Source organism: Euleptes europaea, chromosome 1 (assembly GCF_029931775.1).
Source record: "Euleptes europaea isolate rEulEur1 chromosome 1, rEulEur1.hap1, whole genome shotgun sequence".
Taxonomy (NCBI): Eukaryota; Metazoa; Chordata; class Lepidosauria; order Squamata; family Sphaerodactylidae; genus Euleptes; species Euleptes europaea.
This window is the reverse complement of record NC_079312.1, coordinates 60539940-60566860: the sequence shown is the minus strand read 5'-3', so window position 1 is coordinate 60566860 and position 26921 is coordinate 60539940. Positions and strand designations below refer to the sequence as shown.

Sequence of the window (26921 nt, the reverse complement as noted above, 5' to 3'; positions counted from 1 at the left end):
TATGGTTAAACTTACTTCTCTTACATTTATGCTCAGCCAAAGTAAGGAAGCTCCAGAAATATCTTAGTATCAATAACATAAAAACATGCTCACATTTCAAATAAGGAAAGCATACCTTGATTTCTTTACAAAGGTTACTCTCTTGTTCTTCATGAATGTAGAATTTCACAGTGTTTTTTCGTACATCTTTAATAATTTTGACAATGCTATCAAACACTTCAGGTTTTATGTTGCCTATCAACTCAGCCAGGGCTGGCTGAGTTGCAATGTTTAAATTATCTGCAGGCTTTTGAGGCTTATCCAGTTGTTGCAAAGGATCAGCACTAGATGGATTTCCATCAGCTGTCACTTTCGTCTCTATGGTGGTTCTCAATGGACTCTGTTCTTTTCCAGTGTCCAATGGCTTCTGTTCATCAATGTTGGAATCTTCCACTGCATTGTTATCCAGTGGTTCTGGTAACGGGCCCATATCAAAATCATCTGCAGCAGGTGCTGGTTCTACAGGCTCTTCTGAAGAAAGATTCAACGCAGTGTCCATAATCAAATCATTTGCTGGTTCAGGACTGCAAGTATATGGTGCACTAACAATGCGATAGGAAGACATAGCAACCTTGTTAAGCTTTTCGCTTAGTCCTTCTATGTATTCTTGGACAGCACCTTCTGATGCCTGTAAAGATATGTATTGCGAAAGTCTCATGATCCTTTCCTTGGCTGAGAAGACAGGTTTGGATATTCCACTTATATACGTAATATTTTTCTGTCGCAAAATATCCTGAATCTTGTCGGTGAAGTGTTGGTATTCGTCTAATATTGCCTTCTCTATTATTCCACTTATACAGTGCTTATTTGCCAAACAGTGGTTTGTTGCAAACTCATGTTGATCTTCAAGTTTCTCCTCTTGACTTGTATACACTCCGTCTTCTATCCCCTTTTGTATGTCATACACTGAGTTTTCAGTATACAGATAATCATACATTTTTTGCCTGTTTATTACTCGGGGATCTTCAGATGCACTGTTTGGTGGCAAATAAGAAAATAACTCTTCAGGAGACTTTAGACCTATACAGGAAGAATCAACATTGAATTACCTTCAAAAACTTCAAAAGTACACAGCATATATTGAATCTTAGGGTTTTCTGAGGCCCAAATGAACTACTTTGCCAGAACAGTAGTTCACTGTTCTGATTTAAACGTACAGTTGATGTCATTAGACTAGTGCTTGGGCCCAACCTAACACCATTACCTCTACAACATCTCTATTTTTTAAGATACAACAATGACACTGGAGGAAGAAATACATCCTCATATAAAGCATTCTAGTGTTTATTTGAGTTTTTTTTTTTACGTGGGCTATGTAACATGACATGTTAACATAACATGACATGTTATTGTCATGTTTTGGGATTTAACTGAAGACTTCAGGGGAAAAAAACACAAGTAGAATGAAAACCCCAACATTCTCAAAGTGTTGAGCACACACAAAAAAATTTAACTATCGTATTTTGTTTAGTACTGCAGATTTAATATAAACTATACTTCTAAATCTATCATTACTATTACCTGTATACGTCCTAACACAGAACTTCCGTCTGTACATTATATTTTTGGTTACCTTATTATTACAAGAGAAGTGAACTGATTAACTATAAATTACTTATTCCTGTTAACAATTCTGTTAGATTTAAGAAAATCTTGATAAAGAGGTTTTTCCTGTACATGTTTTAACAACAGGTATGCAGTGCCTAGGCAACATGCTCAACTGACAATAGTGGTTAATATTGGCATACAAAGAATACAAGTCTCTTGGTTCTATAAAACCAAGGCTTATTCCATGTGTACACAGTTGGTATTATGGTAAACTGCTGAGTACAGCAATGGCAAAAATTCCAGCAAATGGCAAAAATCTGAACACCTGAATCCCAAATTAAACACTCAAAACCCACTTGCACCCATCCTGAGTCTTCCGCAGCAAAAGAAAACTGCTCTCAACATTCCTGTAGACCACTAACATTTTGCTTGAGGAACTAAAGGTGTAAGCTTATAAATCAACTGTCACGCACTGTATATTTTATAGACTGTATTACAGGAATAACACTTCTCAAAGAGGTTTACTATAAAATTACAAATCACAAATAGCTGCCGTGTCAGAAGGTAACATTAATTACTTTTTCATCAATTAAAAATCTGCTCTAGATTCACTGGGCTAAAATTAAAGCTACAAGTTCTTGCAAAAACCTCAAGCACTACAGAATGGAAATTCCACTAAGATGATTCCTACTGTGATATGTGCAGCATAAAGAAAATATGACCTTTCATAATTGATTTATATTAAAATTCATGCAGATTTAACTGACTAAGTTTGGAAGAAGAAGATTTGTTTTTATAGCCTGACTTCCTACCTTTTAAGGAGAATCAAACCAGCTTATAATTTCCTTCCCTTCCTCTCCCGACAACAGACACCTTGTAAGGTAGGTGGGGCTGAGAGAGTTCAGAGAAAACTATGACTAGCCCAAGGTCATCCAGCTGGCTTCATGTGCAGGAGTGGGGAAACCAACCCGGTTCACCAGATTAAAGTTCACCGCTCTGAACCATTACACCACACTGGCTCTCAGAAGAAATTTCTTCAAGAACATGACAGCCCTATTAATTTGCTTGGGCCTAGTTTTCTACTACCTACCATTTTTGCAATCATATGATCAGCCTTGCAAATAATCAGGGGCCAGTTGGTTACTCATCCCAACACATTCACCTAAAATTTATTCTCCCCTCCTCTGGACACAAATGCGACAAATCCCTTCTCTCCAACTCACAGAAGATTTATCAAGTCAGGAGGCTGATGCAGCTGCTCTGAGCAGTGAATTTCTCTTTGCCTGGGGCACAGCTAATAGTAGTTGCTCCTTATCTCCCTCCCATACATTAAAGAAACTAAAAACCCAAAATGAAAGGAAGAGGACCTGCAGACAGCATTCATAACTTGACTACAGATAGAGAATGAGCTTCCATTTCAGCTAAGAGAAAAGGCCTGGTCACATCCTCCCTGTCCTCTATATTAGGAGGTGAAGGGCCAGAAAGAGAAGTGAAGCAGCCAAATTTGCAGTACTTGCACAGGGCTCGTGTACTCTTGCAGGGCCAGAAAAAGAAAGCAAGCCCAGCCAGCAGGCATACTGTGTTTAGAATTGAACCCTCTTTAAAGGCAGAGCTCAATTCTGGCAACTGCATGTTTGATTATCTCCATCCCATTCCCCCCACACACACACACCTAGAATAAGGGAGGCAGCTTCCTTCTGTTGTAAATGCTGCAAAGTTGTTCTGGACAGGGTGTGCTTAGCTCCTCTCTCACACACTTATGGGAAGGGAAGAGGGAAGGAAACAGTTCTACTCACTGTCCCCAGAACAGAATTCCATCTTAAGGCTGATGGACGCTGGCAGGTATCCTACCAATGTTTGAAGCCTTTCTCCAACCTAAGTGGCTCTTCCATTGTTGAAGAAAGGCTCCTTAGGGTGAAGGAAGTTCTTTCAGGGGAAGAACTGGAAGCCCATTACACAAAGGCTTAACAAAGAATAATCCTGCATTGTTGTCTGCAAACAATTCTTATTGTTGTCTGCAAGCAATTCTTGCCTCATTCAACGAAGTTATTATAGGCAAGTTTGTTATTATGTCACCTTGAATTCACATTTACCAGAACCACTTTTCAAGATTTGTATGTGGTTTCGAAATACCCATTTCCCTTGGGTAGTAATGAATAATACACTCAAATAAGAGAACATACCAGTGTGGTATAGTGGTTCAAATGACTTCAACAAATGGGGGAAACTGGTTCAAATCCCCACCTCAACAATGCAGCTTGCTAAGGTAGCCCTGGGCCAGTCTCTCACAGCTGAACCCCCCGCAAAGAATGGTTGAGAGGATGTGCAAGAGGTGAGAAGACTGTACATCACTCTGAGCTCCTTGGAGGAAAGGCAGAGGCAAAAGTGTGACAAAACCTATTCAAGAACACATCCTGGTCTGAAACACACTATCTAAAGCAGCTTTCAAAAATGACCGATTTTCTATTTAAAATCTTAGCCATGTTGCCATTTATTTTTTATGGGTAACAAAAGTAGCTTACAACATTGTGCCCCTCATGTCCATTTTATAACAACCACCCTGTGAGATGGGTTAGGCTGAGAGTGACTGGTCCAATGTCACCCAGCAATCTTCCATGGTGAGTGGGGATTTGAAGCTGGGTCTTCCAGATCCTAGTCTGAAACTCTGTAACTACTATACCATGTGTGCTCAGGGGGGAGGGATTGGGCTGCAGCAAGAGGTTAGAAACTCTCACTCTGCTGACAGAAATCCTTCCATCTGTGGAAAAACTGCTGGATCCAAGCCACTGACTCAATGTCCAAAATATTTTTTTAAGAGTCCCTGTTCCTCTAACGTAAGGAAACAATAGAAACGTTTTTTTCAAAAGAGTACAGGTTTTAGAAAGTTCTCTTCAGTAATGTCACATTATTTTCAGAATCAAAAACCACCAATTTCCATCAAGCTCTAATATGGATTATTCCATACTCTACTCTATGGGTACTCTATGCTAATGTTATGGTGGTGCTTCCTGATGTTTTTTAAAGTAGCAGAGAAAATGGGTACTCTATGCTAATGTTATGGTGGTGCTTCCTGATGTTTTTTAAAGTAGCAGAGAAAAGACAGGATTGCCTCTTTGCTCTGGGGAAAAGATGCCTATTGGTTTCAGTTTCCAAAGCAACTGGAGGGTTGATTTCCTGTGCAGCCACAGGCACAAGTTTCCAAAGCCAGAGTCAAGAAAGTCTGCCTATGGCCAAAAGCCAAGGATGTGCAGATTTGATATGGACATCCAAGATGAGCTCAGTACTTTGTTTACCTGTCAGCTGACGGGGAGCAAACCAAACCTCTCTGTTCCCCACCCCACCCCCAACCCCATCCATTGAAGACACTTTGGATTTTATCTCAGGGCTCAAACAGCAAGTAGTCTCCAGAACACACACTGGCGTGTGCCACATTCAGAACACTGGTTTAATTAGTAACACAGAATATGTTAAGAGCTAAATTTGAACACATGAAACTGCCCTATAGTGAAGCAGATTGTTGGTTCATCACACTATTGTCTACTCTGACTGGTTGTGGGTCATGGGTCTCAGGCAAGTCTTTCACATCACCTACTAACTGATCCTTTTCACTGGCGATTACAGGGATTGAACCTGAGACCTTCTGCGTGCAAAGCAGACGCTCTACCACTAAGCCACGGCCCCACCCCAATTTATAGTGGAAGAATACAACATTCTACACTCGCTGTTCTAGTGGGCATAAAACTGTTTTATACATTGGACACACCTAATTAATGCATGTGCCAAATAAACACACATTTTTTTAACTTCTGCAGCAGAGTCCTAAAAGACTTATGCATGGAGATGTACAGATTACAGACTACATACTATTTACTCATCTGGCGACACAAATTATTTGTTGCAATGCATATATCTGGAAGAGAAGTAAATTTAAATTGTTGGCACTTCTAGTAACCATTATTCTAAAAAACCACACACACTTAAAGTTAATGAGTTGACCTGTGTCTCCTTCCTTTCTTCATGAACAAGAATCTTTCTGTTGGCACTAGAAACTCTGCTGATTGAAGAGGTAGGAAGGGCACTTCAACTGCTTCTTCTTCCTCAATATACGACCCATTTTGCAAGGCTGTTATTTCACATGGCTCCCGCAACCCTTACCATCACCTTTTCAATGCCCCAAAAGGTAGCTGCTAAAAGGAAAGTTGGAAAATATCTGCATCCACTTTCTACTGGTGCTGCCTAATGTCTACAGTGAGGGGAAAAAGTATTTGATCCCCTGCTGAATTTGCCCGTTTGCCCTCTGACGAAGAAATGACCAGTCCATAATTTTAATGGTAGGTCTATTGTAGCTGTGAGAGACAGAATAACAACAGGAAAAACCCCAGAAACCCAGAAGACAAAAGTCAGAGATTGATGTGCATTATAATGAGTGAAATAAGTATTTGATCCCGTATCAACCAGCCAGATTCGATCCCCTATCAACCAGCCAGAAGTCAGGCTACCTGGTATCTTCACTGTATGTAACGAGCTGAGATTAGAAGCACCTGCTGTAAGGGAGAGGTCTTACCTGTAATCCCAGCTCGTTACAGTACCTGTACAAAAGACACCTGTCGACAGAAGCAATCAATCCATCAGATTCCAAACTAGCCACCATGACCAAGACCAAAGAGCTGTCCAAGGATGTCAGGGACAAGATTGTAGACCTGCACAAGGCTGGACTGGGCTACAAGACTATTGCCAAGCAGCTTGGTGAGAAGGTGAAAACAGTTGGTGCAATAATTCGCAAATGGAAGGAACACAAAATAACTGTCAACCTCCCTCGGTCTGGGGCTCCATGCAAGATCTCATCTCGTGGAGTTGCAATGGTCATGAGAACGGTGATGAAGCAGCCCAGAACTACACGGGGGGAACTTGTCAATGATCTCAGGGCAGCTGGGACCATAGTCACCATGAAAATAGTTGGTAACACACTACACCGTGAAGGACTGAGATCTTGCAGAGCCCGCAAGGTCCCCTTGTTCAAGACAGCACATGTACAGGCCCATCTGCAGTTTGCCAATGCACATCTGAATGACCCAGAGGAGAACTGGGTGAAAGTGTTGTGGTCAGATGAGACCAAAATCGAGCTCTTTGGCATCAACTCAACTCGCAGTGTTTGGAGGAGGAGGAATGCTGCCTACGACCCCAAGAACACCATCCCCACCGTCAAACATGGAGGGGGATATATTATGCTTTGGGGGTGTTTTTCTGCTAAGGGGACAGGACACCTTCACCACATCGAAGGGACGATGGACGGGACCATGTATCGTCAAATCTTGGGTGAGCACCTCCTTCCCTCAGCCAGGGCATTGAAAATGGGTCGAGGATGGGTATTCCAGCATAACAATGACCCAAAACACACGGCCAAGGCAAAAGAGTGGTTCAAAAAGAAGCACATTAAGGTCCTGGAGTGGCCTAGCCAGTCTCCAGACCTTAATCCCATCGAAAATCTGTGGAGGGAGCTGAAGGTTCGAGTAGCTACACATCAGCCTCAAAATCTTACTGACTTGGAGAGGATCTGCAAAGAGGAGTGGGACAAAATACCTCCTGAGATGTGTGCAAACCTGGTGGCCACCTACAAGAAACGTCTGACCTCTGTAATTGCCAACAAGGGTTTTGCCACCAAGTACTAAGTCATCTTTTGCAAAGGGATCAAATACTTATTTCACTCATTATAATGCACATCAATCTCTGACTTTTGTCTTCTGGGTTTCTGGGGGTTTTCCTGTTGTTATTCAGTCTCTCACAGCTACAATAAACCTACCATTAAAATTATGGACTGGTCATTTGTTCGTCAAAGGGCAAACGGGCAAATTCAGCAGGGGATCAAATACTTTTTTCCCTCACTGTACATTGCAAGAAAAACCTCAGTAGAACTGTCAAAAAATATATAGGTATGGAAAATAGTGGATATTAAGGCTGTTAGATACCATGAATCCTTAAACAAACAAAAAACAAACCCTATAAAATTATTAGCTAAAATGCTTAACTTATAGACCAATTTGTAAGCACAAGGACACACATACTTGGGAACAAAAATAAAGTTCCCCATGAGGTGATATTTCATTACAAGCACAGACTAACGGAATACACAGAACTTGAGAAAATGTTGAAAATATTTTATTTCTGGCTTTACTAGTCAGCCTTGGATAAGTTGCTAGATTTCAGCTCAGCTACCTGTTTGTAAAATGGAAATAAGAACCCGTTGGGGATATAACAGGTAAGGTGTGTGAAGCTCTTTCCAATCTCTGGTTAATCGTCATATGGTTTGAAAGTTACTACAAAGATAAAACTGTTGCTACAGTGATAAAGCAACCCATAACCAGTCTCCAAGTGAAAATTTGTCATTCTTCCAGTTATAATGCAAATTATATTACAGAGCATTGGCTCTTACCACATCCTACAACATCAAATAAAGAACAAAAATCCTAACATTGCCATTTGCAAGGAGTCACAGAAATTATGACAACCTACATTTACAGCCACTAATATGATTGCAATTCATTTCCTAAAAATACTGGGCTCTCCACACTACTGCACTTCATGTCTTCTGGTCTGTCACTTGTTCCTTTGACACATTAAGGCAGGGCATTCCAACATTAAACAACCACTTCTGTGGGAATGAGGTAATCTACCACTTCAACCTGCTAGAGTGCCCACTCAAGCAGATCTGCTCGCAAACTTAAGTTATAAATGGACTATCACTCTAGGAGATGATTTCACAACTAAGTGTCTGAGTCTACCTTATCAAAGATAAAAAGGATAGACTATAGTGTGGTTATATCAGTACTAGGACTTGCAGGTAAAATCACAACCTGGGGCACCACTCAAGACCAGATGGAAGCAGTTAATTCAGTTCACAAGTTGTCCTGGACCACTGAATGGGGGAAAAGATTGCATTCCACTACAAATTTTGGAGTCAACTTTCTTGTAAAGTTACAAGAGATGCTATGACAAAGACTCTGAAAGCAAACTGGATCTAACTACAGAAAGTTATGTCATAACAGCATCAGATATACATTGAGAGTTCAGAATTAAAATTTATATTAGAAATGGGAAAAGATTGTGTTTGCATTCCACTACAAATTTTGGAGTCAACTTTCTTGTAAAGTTACAAGAGATGTTATGACTTAAAGACTCTGAAAGCAAATTGGATCTAACTACAGAAAGTTATGTCATATCAACAGCATCAGATATACGTTGAGAGTTCAGAATTAAAATTTATATTAGACATGGGCACCTTGATCAACTATAGTCCACAGAGAATAAATTTTGTTGTGCAGTAATTAAACTATTCCATACATGTGTATAATATACACATAAAGTATCACAAAATTAGACACATGCACCGCATGAACTGCACATTCATACTACATTATTTGGTATGTGCGCACGCACACACACTTCATTAAATGGCCCTAAGTATTTTAACAGCAACTCTGTCAATTACAGTGAATGCCGACAAAGTTACTGAAGTACTTCATTAGGCTCGTGTAATGGGGTTTTTGTGTATTTGGAACAGCAAGCTTCCCTTGTCTTCAAATGCTTTCTTTAATTTAGCTTATGAACAAGGAATTTACTTTTAAGACTGACACACTATTATATAGGCTCTCATAAATTGGGTTTTATTTCTGAAGTGTTTTATGTCTTAGTATTACTTGCTTCAGTAGATTAATTCTCGGAACTACATGTCAAACTACTATATAGCGCCCAGTCTCTTGCCAGAAGAACGTTTCTTCTCAGATATCTGGACAGCACTAGCATATGCAATAAAGGCCATCCTTCTCACCTGTTAGGTTATCTCCATGTTCTCTCAGTTGCTCCTCAGGAACTCTTCCTGCCCCTCCTGAGGGAGAGCAGCAGTTAGCAAGTTTAGATTCTCTCAGTATGTATACTGTAAAATCCTCTCACACCTTTGTGTTACAATACCAATTTAAAAATTGATAGCCCTCTATAAAGTGTATAAAACTAATAATTGCTATTTATTTTCAGGTATCTCTCGATATTACAGAATCCTCTTTTGACTCAAGAGACTAATTCCAGGCTCATGGTATATTTAAACTGCAAAAGAGAGTAGATTGGGAAACCCCTCATTAAACATTGTTGGTGTTCTAAGATTTGAGCTACCTAACCCTGCCACTGCTGCTTCCACACCAATGTTGTGTCAAAGACTTCATATTCCCCAAGGAAAAAAAATACAAGTATGCCACAGATAGCACCATCTTCCTCAGCGTCCATAAAGATGAATATGAAAATCACCACCAAAATCAAGTATGTCAAAAAATGGTTTAAATATAAATGCTGTTTAATGATGTTTCATAGAACACATCTATCTCCATACATTAACAGAACTTTTAGGAGGCCAGCAGGAATCAAATGGATTAATGAGAAGCATCAATGAGAGACATTCTACTGGACAAGCCAGAGTAAAATAAATTGTATAGAAGCTAGACTCAGAAGAATTCAACCCACACCCCAGGCCAAACATCCCTCTCAAAATGCTCCCACACAAATCTGGAGCTTTAAAAAAACCCACTGTCACAGAACTTAAGAAGACCACTGATAAAAGGAATGAGGCACTTCTTCGTTTTTTTTTAGATTCGGTAAGCAAAACTCTTGAAGAGTTCCTAGTAAGATACAATTATACTGGTAATATCTGTCAACAAGGCTCACTGTATTCTTCAAATTACTGAGCTGCTTAATCACAGAGAAAGCCAAGAGAAGTTACATAATACATTCCTTTGAGGTCTTAAAAAGGTAAAAACTGAGTATGAATGGGATTCTAGAGATCAGGTATGGCCAACTGGCACGTCTTGGATGAAATACAGTTTCAGAAGCAGTTTCATTTGGCCCTTGATGGTCCTACCAAGTTTTGATCAAGGTGTAGTAAAACATTTGCCAAACTTCATTCATAAAGACAGGAAATGTCTTTCCACATTGAGAGATTTCTCATACACTTTATTACATCTCTGAATTTCTTAGGCAATGTCCCAACTTTTCCACAGTACATGCGCTCTATGACTGCAGTGCCCTTGCTGCTAGATGGCACCAACTTTATTCAGAACTTCAATGCATCCACTTCATCAGATGCAATGAATACAAAAAAACCTCTAACAATTTAGCAGATATAATCTGAACAGTTAGTGCACAGCTACTTGTATAAAACCAGACTTGGGTGGATTTACAGAACATAAAGTTCAAATGTTCCAAAAGCAAAAACAGATCACCTCAGGATAAGAACAAACTGTGGCATGTGCAATTAAGAACCCTCATTCCTCTATCTTCCCCAAAACAGGGCACTCTGGAAAATTTAGATATTAGATCTATTTATAAAGTTATGTTGCTTACCTGTGATAGGAATCAATTTCCAGTTCATTGCCGTCTCCCCAGCGTTATGTGAATTGGACTGTTGCCTGTGATATTTCTGCTCAAGGGGGGTGCTGGGACATGGGCTGCTGCAGCCTTCAAAACTACTTACACTTCCGGTGCTCGTTTCCTAAATAAACACACAGAAGTCAGTTTATAATTATGCCTCTATCCTTCTCTAGATACCCAACTTTCAGGGATTCAACAGGTAATTGCTGGAGCAAAGATCTCTTCTGTGAACCCTGATTTTGGAATTCAATCCCTGGGATGGTTCATCTGACACTGTCATTGCTACATTTTCCCAGTACCTGTGCTACCGTGGTGTAAAATAAGGACTCACAAAATATTTTTGACTTTATATCAAACCACAACATAAGCAAAGGGTTTTGACATTCAAGCCTTGTGGCGTTATTTCTGTAAAGAATGTATATGTAGATTAACCTTTCAAGGCAGGAATAAGCAGAAGGTCCTCCTCCTCCATGGGTGTACACATGGACCCTGGCTCTGGAGCATGCTAGTGACTCTTCTCCTGATCAAAGATGCTACTTGCCTCTTGCAGCAGAAACAGCAGTAACTGCATTTTCCCCCTGCAGGGCAAGTGACAATTGGTGGTGGCAGTGATAGACTGCTCTGGGAAAACAGCAAAAGAAAGCACTTCAGATCTACTCTGAAATACTGTAACGTTTGGCCAAGCTGCCATTCTGTAAGTGGCCGTAAGCACCGAGCTACTATTTTGTGACTGACAGCTTCTAAGACTCTTAAAAAACATTAAATAGCTCCCAGAAACAAAGTCTGCCCTTCCCTGCTTTAAAGAAACCATTCAAAAAGACCCATTTAAATAGAATAAAACTGATCAACAATAAAAAAAAATTCAAGTATCACATAAACTTGTTACTTGCTGTTAAATGCTTATATGAATAGGAAAAAAGGTACTGGGAAAATGTAGCAATGACGGTGTCAGATGAACCATCCCCTAGGGATCGAATTCCAAAATCAGTGTTCACAGAAGAGGTCTTTGCTCCAGTAGTTACCTGCTTGAATCCCTGAAAGTTGGGTATCCAGAGAAGGACAGAGAACAAACAGGTCTGCATGAAGTAAAGCAAAACAAACCCCTCCACCATTGCAATCTCTAGAACGCGTGCTGAAGGTTAAGACTCTCAATGGGGTTTCCTTTCAAGCATACGTGCCAATGATTGCACTGCAAGGCACTTATAAAGTACAGGACTTCACCTACACAAATTTAGATTTACGATGACACCTTCAAGCAGCCAGGCAAGGAAGCAGTTCTTAAATTAGTGGACTGCTAAATTTTTCTCATTTTACTGTTCTTTTGACTCAGAGGTCTTGAAAATATCGAGATCCAACGGCATCACCACAGCTGGACTACTAACTTTTTTGTACGTTTAGTAGGTTGCAGAACATAAAACATTGGTCTTAACATAAGCATTCCTTCTTTTTAGTTGGAAGGATGGAATCTTTTGTAGACTCTGGGGACAAGGGCAATCTAGTTTCCTTGTTACTTCTGGCAAAGGAATCCCCCCCCCTTCCTTTAAAAACTTGTGTGGCTTAATCTTGTGATACCACCTAAGGAAGAAAACTTTCAACTAGCCACTAAAAAAAAGCACAAAGCAGAACACCAGCCACCAGATTGAGACACAGATCCTTCCCAAACAAGCATCGTATGTAATAGGCTGATCAAAGATTCTCTTTACCTGGAAGAACACTCACAGCTATCCAGTGCTCTCCCTTCACTGACCCAGAATGCTGGATAGCAGTGCTCCTGATCATGGTTGAAAAAAAGCTACTATAGGATCCACCCAAGAAATTTAGCCTGAATATAGCTTATATGGAAGAAGAGATACTACCATGCAAAATCCAATGAAATGAGACACTGAATTTCAGGTGGCTACCATACAGTTGTCTAGTCTAAAATAAAACTGATGTTGAGGATTGCAGAGAAACCCACAGTGTTACAACAACTCCCGAGGCTATCCAAACTCAGTGAGCCATGAGTAACGGTGCTGCTGGAAGCCAAGCTAATCGCTTGGTTTTGGAAAAGGGATTTTTCCTCTCTGGCTGATCCAGGGGATGAATCCAGAACCTCCCACACATGTTCTGCAAGATATGTCCTGCATTATGTTCAGTGCTGAAAGATTAGAGAAGACACAGTAACTGATCAAGAGTTGCTGGGAAAAGACTCAAGACCATGCCACTCCATTTGTGTGGAAGCTGGCTGTGATGTTGTCCACCATCATGTACTTCTCAGTCAAGATCAGATTGCCAATCTGACCACTCCAAGATTGAAAATTATGCTATGGTAAATACACATACACACACTGACAGGAAAGAATCTGATTGTTTACTTAAGTAAAACTTCTTTTGTCAAGGTTTCCAAGTCCTTACATCATGATTACTCCTTTTCCCTATGCTACAAACTAGAAATGCACCCATGCAATATTAACCACTGTCCTTTACTGTTCTCTTATTCAGACAAGTTGTAGACATTTCAACCATTGTGGCAGACATATGCAATTAAGACCAGAAGATGTAAATGCTAAAAACGCATCCACAACATACATATCAAGGAATTTAAAAACTCCAATCACTTTAAAAGTTCTTACTTTTAAATGCAGTATATGGTCCATGCCTGCTTCATTAGTGCACACATCAACAGAATAAGGTAAGCATGGTGCAGTGGTTTCAAGCATGATGGAGCTCCGAGAATCCTTAAACTGTACACCATCAGGGAATTCAGGTTCTTCTTTGACCGGTACTGAAATAGAGTCATACTCAGAAGATTGCCTTGTATTATTTTCTACTAAAGCATGATTAAAAAGTCTTGCGAGTGGAGCGAGTGGAGAATCTGGAAAAGCCAACACATTTAAAAGTTGTTTGTAGACATTGTCTTCAGCAACAGCAGGATCAGAAACATTCTGCTGCCTCAGATCAGTATCATGTCCACCAAGATCAGCTATCATTGAAGACAGGGATTCAGGTGCTCTCTCCCCTAAAAACAGAAAAGTGAAGGAAGGAAATTACACCAGAAGTTCTCTACAATCTGTATTTATGGCCTGGAGAAAATGCATCAAGGATGGCAAAATGCTTTCCAGTTTAAACCTGAGTCCAGGGATAAAAGCTGTACTACCACAAAGGTCTAGAGAAGTGAAGGCCCAGGGGGGTGGGGGGGAACATTTTTTTCTTTTTTCACCAAGGCCTTTTTTGCAATGTTTCTGATGGGAAAATAGGACATTTTGGGGAGTACTGGGGGGAAAAAACCTTCTACAAAATATTTTCTCTTTTAGAATTAGTAAAGACAATGTGGTAATGCTATAGACATATCTTGCTCTTAACTCCAAGATACATTTCTGCCCCTAGAATACCTAATCTTCAATGAGGGGAATGCAGGGCTCTCATTGCTTTTCAGCTGTTGCATATCTTGTTGTCCTTTTGACTTGACTTGTGTTTGACCTTTCTACCATTCCTCAAACCACTGTGACACATATACCCACATACTGGATAAAAAGTAGCTTATTGCCCTAACTTGCTGGAGAGGAAAAAAGATCAGAAGGAGGTGAGGCAGAAGCTGCAACAAAGCTTCAGAGGAAAAGTCTGGAAGTTTCATTGAGAACTGAGGTCTCTTTAACCAGATAGCAAAAATTAAGGTCCATGTGGTAAAGTATCATACAGTGCATCAGCTCGCAGTTTTCTCAAGTATTAAGTATATTTGCAATTTTTCTTGTATAAAATGAAGGTATTTACAACTTTTAAATTCCTTAAATATGTCTACTGTACAATTTTATATGGTAAGTTATAATGATCCTTTTTATGTTGCTAAAGCAGTAAAATTAAGTTTGACAGGACAATAAATATTGCATATATTTACATTTTCTCCAAAATTTCCTTTTTTCCCCAAGCATGTTTTAAAACACTTTTCCATGGCTTCAAAATTTCTAGAAATATTACATCTCTACAAAGAACGGCTATTCATTCTCCTTTTGTAGAAGTTCCATAGCCTGCCTATTACGCTTCAACTCACTCATGTACATGACCATACAGAGGTTAAGGGTTTTATCCACTGTTGTGGCTCAAGTACTGCAACAGATGCAGAGGGTGATAATTTGTATACGCATTACAGATCTAAGAAGTAATTAACTGAATTCTTAGTTTTTAAGGCAAAAGATATAGGGGGTCAAGATACAGGTGATCATGCCCAGCTGAAAAATATACCCAGCAAAAGCAGTAAAAAATGACAAGAACATCATCACTTGGGAATGCTCAAAAAGGACTAATCAAATAATACGTTACACAGACCAACAAAGAAAGACATTATACCTCCCTATCCAGCATGCAGCCCTGACCTGGATGGCCCAGACTAGCCTGATCTCGTCAGATCTCAGAAGCTAAGCAGGGTCAGCCCTGGTTAGTATTTGGATGGGAGACCACCAAGGAATACCAGGATTGCTGTGCAGAGGAAGGCACTGGCAAACCACCTGTTAGTCTCTTGCCATGAAAACCCCAAAAGGGGTCGCCATAAGTCGGCTGCAACTTGAAGGCATTTTACACACACACACATTCAGCAAGCAAGACAAATTTCCCTAGTCCCAGATGAGTAGTATACTTCAGATGGTTCAATGGTGAGAAGACACATAGCACAGGCTCAGAAGAACAGTCTTTCAAAACACAAACACATGAACTTAAAGGAGTTATTGTCAAAGGCTTTCACGGTCAGAGTTCATCGGTTCTTGTAGGTTATCCGGGCTGTGTGACCGAGGTCTTGGTATTTTCTTTCCTGAAGTTTCGCCAGCAACTGTGGCAGGCATCTTCAGAGGAGTAACACTGGGCTTTCCAAGACACTGAAATACTGGACAATTCTACCAACTATTTTGTCAGATTGCACAGAGAAGCCATTGAAATTCATAAATATCAGCACAACTTTAACAGAAAAGAAGAGAGTTTAAGAATGAATAAGGCTTGGCTTCCTGTCCTGAAAACCTCCAGACTAACAAAGACTACAGTCCACAATAGCCATGCGGATTAGCTTTGGATTCCACATGTTAGCAGATCACTTCAGGATACAATGGTTCCACGTTAACATACCACACCCTCATTAGCACATTATCTTGATACTTACAGGACAATGATTAGCACATTACCTTTAATACTTTGCAGGACAATGACTCAGCTCAAACCCAACCCTTCTGACTATATATTACTCTTCCTACACACTTGACACTGAGAGATACTGTCCTTCAGTGTTACTCCTATGAAGATGCCTGCCACAGTTGGTGGTGAAACGTCAGGAAAGAAAATACCAAGACCACGGTCACACAGCCCAGATAACCTACAAGAACCAGTTAAAGGAGTTAATTTTATAGGGACGCTCACTGCCGCAAGTATGGACTGTGCCATGACAAGAGCAGCAAGTTCCTCTCACAGCTGACAAGCAAGCTGGAAGAAAATTAAGATGCTTCCAAAAATCAAACAGAGTAGTACTGATGTACTCACCATCGTAATGACAATCTTTTTCAGAAGTATTGCTTTTTTTTAAGCGTTTCTGTGGGCTTTCCAGACTGCTTTCCAACTTTCGCTTTGATCTGCTCTTGCTTCTATTGTCTTCTGTGTCAGAGTCTCTATCTACATTTTTTTTCTTACACTGAATTAAGTAAATCAAGTCTTGGATACTTTCTTCATCATAATCACTAGAGGCACGCTTTTTTTTGGCAGCGATCATTTCACCTTTGGAACCATTTCTTTTTCCAGCTGTTTTCTTTGAACTGTCAGGTTCTTCTTCTGGGGCTTCATAATCTGAAACAGGGCTGAATTGCTGAGGTTTTCTATTCCTATCCATTATTTTTTTGGCTCTGGAAACAGCAATCTGGTAGGTTTCACAACCAAAAATGTAGGCACGTAAGTCGTTATCAAGATGGAATTTGTTTTTTGGTCCAGCATGCAATAATTTTTTATCATCCAAGGTTGGTTTATAGTCATACACGGTAAACCTTTTATTCTTACTAGATGGTTTCAGATAGTCGTGTAAACTTTTTTCTACCGCAACATTTAAGTGGGATTTAGAGTCTCTACGAGAATGGAGACAAGCAAAATGCAGTGACGGTATAAATTTTTTAAGGTCTGATATAACCATGTGAGTCTCTTGCCATACTGAAGTATTTGCATTTGTCTGGTCATGTTTTTGTGCTGTGTTCAAGATAAAGACAATCAAGAGAAAAGATCAATGGTTTAAATAAGCAACACAATTATTAATACATGTTGAAAGAAACCAGTCCAACGTATTATTAAGGAACCTACAACCAATGCTGGATTGTGACACTTCCCTCGCTGAAGCACTGGGGGGGGGGGCGTCCCTTTCTTGCTTACAGACAGCCGGCTAACCTAAAACATCTTCTCACCCATGGACTCTGGCACCAAGGCCTGCAACAAACCAAGGTGCCAACTTTGCCCTCATATAGATTCTAGGAACATCATCTCTGGACCCACCAATGTCAGCCATACTATCTCAGGTTCATACTCCTGCTCATCTTCTAATGTGATTTATGCCATCACATGCCAGCAATGCCCTTCCACAATCTACATTGGACAAACAGGTCAGTCTCTTAGACAAAGATTAAATGGACGTAAGTCTGACATCAGAAACCACAATATTCAAAAACCAGTGGGAGAACATTTCAACCTTCCAGGACATTCTGTTGCAGATTTAAGAGTAGCAGTTCTCTTACAAAGGAATTTCAAAGGGAGATTGGAAAGAGAAACTGCTGAATTACAGTTGATATTCAAACTAAAGACAATGCATTTACCTGGGCTGAATAAAGACCTTGCATTCATGGCTCATTACCAATGCTGATTTCTCCACACCCATCTCTCCCCTGGACATCACAGACTCTTCTGCATACCATACCTAATCCCATCATGCCTGCTATTTACATTTACATACTGTTAATATTTACATACTAATACTTGTCTGAATTCACTCTCCTCTACTTAAAGACAGATGGATTCACATTCTAGCAGTATCTGAAGAAGTGAGCTGTGGCTCACGAAAGCTCATACCCTGCCCGAAAATATTTTTGTTAGTCTTTAAGGTGCTACTGGTCTCTTGCTCTTTTCTACTACATGTTGAAAGATGTAAAGATTCATCCATTACCTACTATATGGGTTTAAAGGGCAATTTCATAGAAACATCTCTCTGTTAGCAGGAAATAAACAGTTTTTCAGCAAAACTGTTCTGTGAAAAGAATTCCCTGATGCTCTACTAAGCGTTTAAAACATGAGATCTAAAATTTGCCCCAAAGTCTTCATTGTCAGTAAACCAACCCACCCTTTTGAATGAAGTTTAGCATACTTTTCAAATTACAAAAACTGCCATCCTATGCAGGACTCCAGAAGTGCCTTCCTTTTTTTCCTCACATGTCCAGCTTGCCTTAGTAAAGAATCCCAGTTCTTGCTCAATGAATGAAGCCCATATGTTACAGTGCCTAGACTTGGATACTGCAACTTTCTTGAGACCTCCTAAACCAGGAAGTCTTTAACTTCAGCTCTAGGAGCATGCAAAGCCTCAAGATTTCAAATTGGTTCCTATCAAACAAGTTGTGTTTTGCTAGTGCAACGTGAATGCAGCCTTGGGCACTCCCTTTTCATACTACCCAGTAGACAACCCCCTTCTCACTACAGAAATCTACAAGAAACAGCGCTTCTTTCCCCTGTTCATTAGCATTAGCTCCAGGCAGACTTCTCTGCAATTCTGCAACAGTACAGCTTCGCTTCCAATTGAGTAAAATTTTTGCCTACGCCCACTCTAAGGATACTATATCAGAACTTTGATTAGGTATACCTAGAAAACCAAGCCTTCAGTCCTAAACACAATAAGTAGGATTTTGGACTGAAACCTGATACGGTACCGCATTCATTCATTCACACTGCAAAATCAACAGAACACAGGCAGGATGCTGCTGCAGCTGTCTTGTTTGTGGGCTTCTTAGAGGCACCTGGTTGGCCACTGTGTGAACAGACAGCTGAACTTTGATGGGCGTTGGTATGATCCAGCATGGTTTTTCTTATGTTTTTTTGTTTATTTTAAAAGGTCAACTTAATTTGGACTTACAGGGTTTGGTTGGCTGCTATTATGACCTCACTAACCAAGACTAAAACAACAGGGAGAAAGCACAGTATTAAGTACATTAGACAGCTAAGAAAAAGAAAACCCTTACTTGATGTCCCTACGCTTCTATGATTCCGGAACAGAAACAATGCTTGCAGAGTACGAGGTCTTCCTGCTTGATTGTCTGGGGGGGAAGGGGAAACACAGTAAGAAAAATAAAGTTTTCATTAAGCAATCTAAGCAGCCAATATATAAATAACAAATTAAATACCATACGGTGAAGCCATTTGACAAGAAGAAAGCAGCAACAGATATCCTCCGTCCACAAGTGGTTTAACAATAACCTGCAAAAAGGAAGTTGAGACTATAAAAACATGCTACCTTCTTTAAATAGCAAGTAGCAAATTGGGTTTTGACAAACAGAAGTTAGACTGAAAACCTTCCAAACCAGGAAATCTTTAATTTTAGTTCCATGAGTAGACAAGCCTGAGGATTTCAAGGTGACTCATCTCAAACAGACTGCACTTTGTTAGTGTAGCTGTCCAAATTAAAAATTCCAAAGAATAATTTGGTCACATTTTATTAGAGTCCTGCTGTCTACATATTAATATTGCTCTGTTCAACTGAAGCATTTTCACAAATCATTTTAAAAATTTATGTAAGATGTTAACAGTGTAGACCTAAGCAGTTACACCCTTCTGTGCTGACTGACTAACTCTGCTTAGGAAGACACTGCAAGATCTTCACGTACTTGAAGGGCTTTCATATAGAGGATGGTGCCGAGTTGTTTTTCTGTTGCCCCAGAAGGTCAAACCAGAAACAACGGGTTGAAATTAAATCAAGAGTTTCCGTCTAGACATTAGGAAGAATTTTCTAACAGAGCGGTTCTTGAGTGGAACAGGCTTCCTCGGGAGGTGGTAAGCTCTCCTTCCCTGGAGGTTTTTAAGAAGAGGTTGGATGGCCACCTGTCAGCAATGCTGATTCTATAACCTTAGGCAGATGATGAGAGGGAAGGCATCTTGGCCATCTTCTGGGCATGTAATAGGGGTCACTGGGGATTTGGGAAGGGAGAGGTAGTTGTGAATTTCCTGCATTGTGCAGGGGGCTGGACTAGATGACCGTGGTGGTCCCTTCCAACTCTATGATTCTATGATCCTAAATTCCAACTCTATTTGGCAAATAACTTGGACTAAAGGACCTATTTCACCTCGTGATGTTAACATAAACACAGAGGAGGGGCAACAGCTCAACAGCACAGCATCTGCTTTGCATACAGAAGGTCACAGGTTCAATCCCCAGCATCTCCAGTTAAAAGGATCAGGTAGTGTCAAGGAATTGAACTTCTTCAATCCCTTGCTAAGATTTTGGTTCAGGCCTATATGGAAGTAACAGTGATCTTAACTTGCAACAGCTGGAATGCAACGCTTTGATTTGCAAGGCTGAGAACTGTTCCATCTCCAGGAGATAAACTAGGTGTCTGCACTTTATGGCTTCCTCCCTAAGTTGCAAGGCCATCCTTTCACTTATAGTTGCATCATGTATTTTGTCTTGTAACTTGCACAACTTTTAAATAAACTTCCTTTTGCTTTTGTGGTTTCTTTGACTCTTGGGTGGCTTCAATCTAATTTCAGTACCTTGACCAGGTGGCTCATCTACCAGAACTTTATTTGGTGAACCCAATTTGCAGATGGCCTACCCTACAAACTTTGGGTTATTGATTAAACCTTGGAAAGGGTTGGAGGCTTGCTCTTCTGTTTCTAACTGAGTTTAGTCTTTGAGAAAAGAGCTGTTGGCAGTCTACCTCGCTAGGCTGTGAGGATTCACATCCCAGACTTGTTAATTGTGTGACTGTGCTACCCATAAACGAAAACTCCTAGGGAGGCTTGTCCTGCAATTTCTCTGCAGGAAGTAGGTGATGTTAAAGACCTCTACTTGAGACCCTAGAAAGCCACTACCAGACCAAGTACACAATAATGACCCTGGAGTCAGTACAACACAGCTTCATGCTTTCCATGTGATCAAGAATTTTTTAATAAGGCTTTATACAGTTAGAATTCTAGAACTCGTCATAGAGTACCACCTCATTGATTAAGCAAGACCTATCTAAACAGCAATAGAATGAGTTGAGAATGTTCCTGGGTAAAAGTTATTGGTGGTAAATTAACTAAGATTCATGAAGCCTGCAGGGGAACCTGGGGCCAGTCTCCCACTCTCAACCTAGCCTACTTTAAAGGACTAGTGAGGATAAATTGGAGGATGGGGGACTGATGTAACTTGAGCTGTCTGGAGGAAGGGCAGAATGAAAATGTACTAAATAAACAAATAAAATTTGATGGAATCACATAGTGCCAGAACAACACGGGGCGGACACTTGGAGAAATAATTCCAATTTAAAAAATACAGTCAGTAGCATCTTTGAAGTTATTTCAAAGTTATATTTGGAACCATTTCATTTTTAAACAAAAATTAAAGGAAACAATCACACAGTGATTCAAATCTTTTGGGGAAATATTATGCATGCTGTTCAGCAGATATCTGAGTCTGCTAAGTTTTGCTTTGTTACTTAGAAAGAAAAATCCAACCTATTAATCACAAAATGCTGTGGAATTTGTTAAATATTGCCAAAACCCTAAAGGCCAAAAACAAAAATGTCACAGTTGATGAGGCCTGTTTAAGAGATTAAATAAGATTTGTCATTCATAGCAAGCTTTTATTTGGTTTATGAATTTTCAGTATAATACTAATTCATTTTTTTCTCCATGACGTTAACAATTTTGTTGTTGCTACATGTTTTTTCTAACATATGTACTGTGTTGGCTTGTGATCTATTTTGCATATGGTTTTTAAAACTTAATAAATAAGAAATATTCCAGGAGAACAGCTACTCACTAGTTTCTCTTTTTCTAGCTTTTGAAGCAAACCTTCCAAATTACTTCCCAATCTGGTCTTCTCCACAATATCATAAAGACTACAGTACAGTCCACTCCTGAATTCTGAGGAGAAAAGCAATCCAGTCATTAAATTGTTTACCATGCTATGACACAAAATGAATGAACATTTACACAGGCTATAAAAATGTCTTACCTTCCTTTTCTCCTGAATAGGTTTCTTTATAGAACACTTTTGGCGAGATCTTCTTTTTCAAATGTTCAATACTCATAACCATATCAACATCAAGTTTTTCAGGACTAGAGATCAAACAATAAAGACATTTAAGATGTTCATTGTTCAAGATATTGAAATTTGTAAGCTGAAAAACAGTTTTTGCAACTATGCAGAGAAAAATCCGTATAGGAAGTTACTGCCAGCAGAATATAAATTTCTCTAGTGCAAGGATAGGGGACGTCCGGCCATTTCAGTGGCCCTCAGGAGCTCCAGGGCCCAGCCGCGGAAGCGCAGCACAGCGCAGCCCTCCCCGAGGGTGTTCCTGGGGCCATGGCGCCCTTTGGACCTCCTCTCGTCGACTGTTGGTCGGCAAGAGGAGGGGGGAGGGAAACTTCCCCCAAGGCTGCCCCTTACAGTCGCGGCATGCAGGAATGCCGTGGCACACTGTAAGCCCCTCTTGCCACCTGTCAAGCGGAGAGGGGGGGGAGAGGCCAGTGGCTCCTGGCGGCGGAACATGCGCGAGGGAGCAGATCGGGCTTGGAGGGCCTTTTGTGCACTCGGGGTGGGGCAGTGGGAGGGCATGGAGGCTGGAGCCCGGTCGCGCAGGGCTGCGTGTGTTGCCGTGTGTGTGTTGGAGGAGGCGGGGAGCCTGGGGTCCAGTTGTGTGGGGCCGGCATGTGCTGGTGTGGGCGGAGGGGGGAAGGCTTTTCTCTCTTTTTCTGTCACTCTTTCTCCTTTCTCCCTTGTCTTTCTTTGTCTCCTTCCATCCTTTTCTCCCCCTCTATTTCTCTGTTTTCCTCCCCTGAGGATCGGCTGCGGGCTGCGCCCTACTGGTGCTTCGTTTGCTCAGGGCCCACCGCTGGCTGCCCTCCAGCCTGGGAGGGGGGGAGGAGGGGGGAGCGGGGGTGCCCTCCAGGCCTTCTCTGCGTGGCCTCCCCTGTGGTTGCCAACCTCCAGGTGGTAGCTGGAGACTAGCCTCTCCCCCCCGCCACGCCAGGAGATCTACACCTGGTTATGGCCCCCAAATGATGTTATAAATGAGCAAATGGCCCTTGGTAGGAAAAAGGTTCCCACCCCTGCTCTAGTGTATACAGCAGGAATGTTTTAGACCTTCCAGTATCTGCATAATCTAGTCTGACATTCTGGTTTCTAGTTCTGAAGTTACAATACTTACAGTTTGCAGGGAAGCAGAGGACGTGTTTCTGACTTCAAAACAACATGGCATACAAGTGTCCCTCTGTTTAAAAGCTGCCCCTTCCACAATGTGTAACTTGCTTTATCTGTGTTAAGTACAAAAATGGTTACCCTGAAATACTCCTTGACGGTGCTTTTAAAATCCCTTTTACTTTCAAATAGACAGGGGAGATACAACAAGAAAGGACTGATTGGATAAATGTATGTCCTAAGTCTTGGTTTATTAGAACATTATGCACACACATTGCTATAGATCAATCATTTACCTGAAAAGAAATTTTCAAGGGTAAGTAATTATCTTCAAAGTTAAAATGCAATTTCATTCTAGGTAGCATTAAAAATGAACTGATGGACAGAACCTGAAGGACTTCAGATATTCTCTGACCCAACAGCACACAACTCCTCCCAGTCTAAAATGGCATTTTACTAAAATGGCAGATTCCAAGTTATAATTGGCACTCACATATACTCTTAAATTGTTGTGGTGCACATGTTCACAAAGACGGCATTCAGACATCACAATAAGTCAGCACTACCATAACCCATTTGTCATACTCACACCTCCCTCTGAGCTCCTCACATCTTATGCTGAATATGGTAGAAGAATCCTGGATTAAACCAACCCCAGTTTCCACAACGTAAAAATGCACATGCCCAGGTTAGCTAGAGTAAGTTCCCCCTAGGAATGGATTTACTTTGCTTTCCACAAACTAGGATTCTAACTAGGATTAACCCAGGAAGCTGCATTGTAACTGTGGGTAACTGGACTTTGTAACTATTACTACAGGATTCATTCACTGCAATAAGATGACAGTGATGTACTCAAAGACAGAAACAAGCTGAATTTGTGTATGATGACCATTTAATGTAATGTTTGAGTGCAGCCTTAGCTACTGAAAGACAAGCAAGTGTCTGCCATAAATTTTATAATACATTCAAATACAAGATTTCACCATTCCTATCAGCTTGGCTTTACTGCCAGAGAGATGCACAAGAGAAAAATAAAAGCACAAGTTCTGGATGCAGCAGTCTGCAGCAAAGACGTGAAGACAAAAATGGCAAAATGAAAAGAGAACCTTTAATGTGGTGAGGAGGTTCACGTGTGTCAGCAGAGTGACTCAAGGAAGAATGGACACAGCTGTGACATCAGACTAAGATGCATCCACCCCCTTCAGGAATCCACAGCCACACCAGCAGAAGAGAACGGACAGTTCCAATGGTGACGGGGGTGTAGGAGGTAGCTACTGGGCAGCAGTAGAAGGTGACACTGGCAGAGTTTCTATCATAGACAACGGCAGTGACCCTTCAGCTAACCCTGGTTAGTACCGTGCAAAAGATGGTGGCAATGGTAAACCACTTCTGATCATCTCATACCTTGAAAGCCCTATGATGAGTCAATCCAAAATGAAAGAAGATACAGTGCTGGAAGACAGGACCCCTAAGTCAGATAATGGCCCACAATTAAAATTAAATAAGTTCATTAATTAGAGAGAACAAAGAATAAACTCTCAAACAACAGAAACTTCTAGCTGCTAAACTTCTAGCCAGCCAATTTGCTGAGCGAGGACAACTTACATCTGCAGCCGACTCCCTATCCTCTCCTGCAGACTGCCCGCTGACAAAGAAACAATAAAAAAAAAACTTCCTGCCTCACTGAAGCTTACCCCTTTTAAATGCATGAGGTGGACCTTAGGGACGTAAAGGATCCATTGAATTCAGCCATTAACTAAAACATTTCAGCTGTAACTCTTTCACTCTCTAGAGTCTAGAGAGCGAAAGATGCCCCTCAAAAAACAACTCCCAAGGCCGAATTGCCCTTGAGTCAGCAAAGCTGTACCAATTAACTTTAGTGAGAGCATTTTTTGAGCCAAATAACTTATTCTGTAATCAATTACATACGCTCCTCAATGCTTGAACCATCTCCCAAGGCCTGGTGCTAAGGTAGCTTCTTTCTTACACTGTGTGGATCATGAAAAGCTATGGTGTACCACAACATCTGATTGTTTAGATGAGCAACCTGGACTCAGAATATGGAGAAACAGAATAGTTCCCAATTAGCAAAGGGGTCAGACAAGATATATTTTAGATGAGCAACCTGTACTCTGGACAAGAGCATACTGTGAAGACAGAATACGGAGAAACAGAATAGTTCCCAATTAGCAAAGGGGTCAGACAAGATATATTTTAGATGAGCAACCTGTACTCTGGACAAGAGCCTACTGTGAAGACAGAATACGGAGAAACAGAATAGTTCCCAAATAGAAAAGGGGTCAGACAGGGATGTATTTTATCTCCCTACCTCTTCTATCTATATTCATTACATAGCATAAGGAAAGCTGGATTAGATGTAGATGAAGGTGGAGATAAAATTGGTGGAAGGAACATTAAAAATCTGAGATATGCAAATGATACCATGTTACTGGCAGAAAAGAGTGAAGACTTGAAACAACTACTGATGAAGGTTAAAGCAGCAAATGCTAAAGCAGGATTACAGTTGAACATCAACACAAAAGTAATGACTACTAAGGAATTTACCAACTGTAAGGCTGAAAAGGAAGAAATGGCTCCATCAACCAAAAGGGAGGCTGCAACCAAGAAATGAGAAGGAAATTGATACTGGGAAGGGTAGCCACGAATGAGCTAGAAAAGATCCTCAAGTGTAAGGATGTGTTGTTGGTAACCAAGATCAAGATGATTCATACTACCGTACGCCCCATACTATGTATGGGTGTGAAAGCTGGACAATTAACGAAGTTGATTCATTTGAAATGCAGTGTTGGAGGAGAGTTTTACAGATACCATGGACCGCCAAAAAGACAAATTAGTGGATCCTACATCAAATCAAACTTGAACTCTCCCTAAAAGCTAAAATGACCAAACTGAGGCTATTATACTTTTGTCACATTATGAGAAGACAAAAGTCACTAGAAAAGACAATAACGCTAAAAAAAAAGTGAAGGCAGCAGGAAAAGAGGAAGACTCAACATGAGATGGATTGACTCAATCAAGGAAGCCACTGCCCTCAGATTGCAAGACCTAAGAAGGCTGCTAACAATAGGACGCTTTGGAGGTCATTAATTCATAGGGTTGCCGTAAGTTTGAAGCAACGTGACAGCATTTATACACACAAGGCAGTATAACAAGCATACTACTAAGGATAGTATGATCAACATTCTACACACCTCTCCCAAGTTTTGATAGAAGCCAGAAGCGTGCCAATTCAGATACAAAAGAATGGATACGCTCCCCTCTCACTCAACTGACAGCCCATTCCTTACCTTTTGGCAGCCAGGCATGGCATGGTCAAAGCGCCGCCTGCAGCGCCTCCAAACCCGTTTCCCAACCGCCGAAAGGCTTTAAAAAGCCTTTCACTAGCTTTTAAAATTTTTAATGGGGCATTTTGCCCTATTGAGAACAGCAAGGCTGTGCCTGCAAAAAAAAAGTCACAGCAACTCTGTTCTCCCGGCTGGCATGCAAGGCCAAAAGGGGACAGGAAGCTGCCTACTGGCAGCTCCGCCCC

At 40.8% G+C, this 26921-nt stretch overlaps 1 protein-coding gene across 1 annotated transcript in view; it reads right to left on the bottom strand.

Annotated features, from left to right (window-relative positions):
• TASOR (transcription activation suppressor) overlaps nucleotides 1-26921 on the bottom strand; it is a 52116-nt gene that overhangs the window by 5824 nt on the left and 19371 nt on the right. Inside the window, exons 9-18 of the mRNA XM_056853276.1 lie at nucleotides 23382-23487; nucleotides 22187-22290; nucleotides 21992-22095; nucleotides 19374-19446; nucleotides 19212-19286; nucleotides 16495-17184; nucleotides 13611-13996; nucleotides 10972-11119; nucleotides 9413-9469; nucleotides 116-1059 (exon numbers count right to left, since the gene is read on the bottom strand). Of these exons, the coding sequence (XP_056709254.1) occupies nucleotides 116-1059; nucleotides 9413-9469; nucleotides 10972-11119; nucleotides 13611-13996; nucleotides 16495-17184; nucleotides 19212-19286; nucleotides 19374-19446; nucleotides 21992-22095; nucleotides 22187-22290; nucleotides 23382-23487 (2687 nt within the window). The remainder of the gene's footprint in view (nucleotides 1-115; nucleotides 1060-9412; nucleotides 9470-10971; nucleotides 11120-13610; nucleotides 13997-16494; nucleotides 17185-19211; nucleotides 19287-19373; nucleotides 19447-21991; nucleotides 22096-22186; nucleotides 22291-23381; nucleotides 23488-26921) is intronic.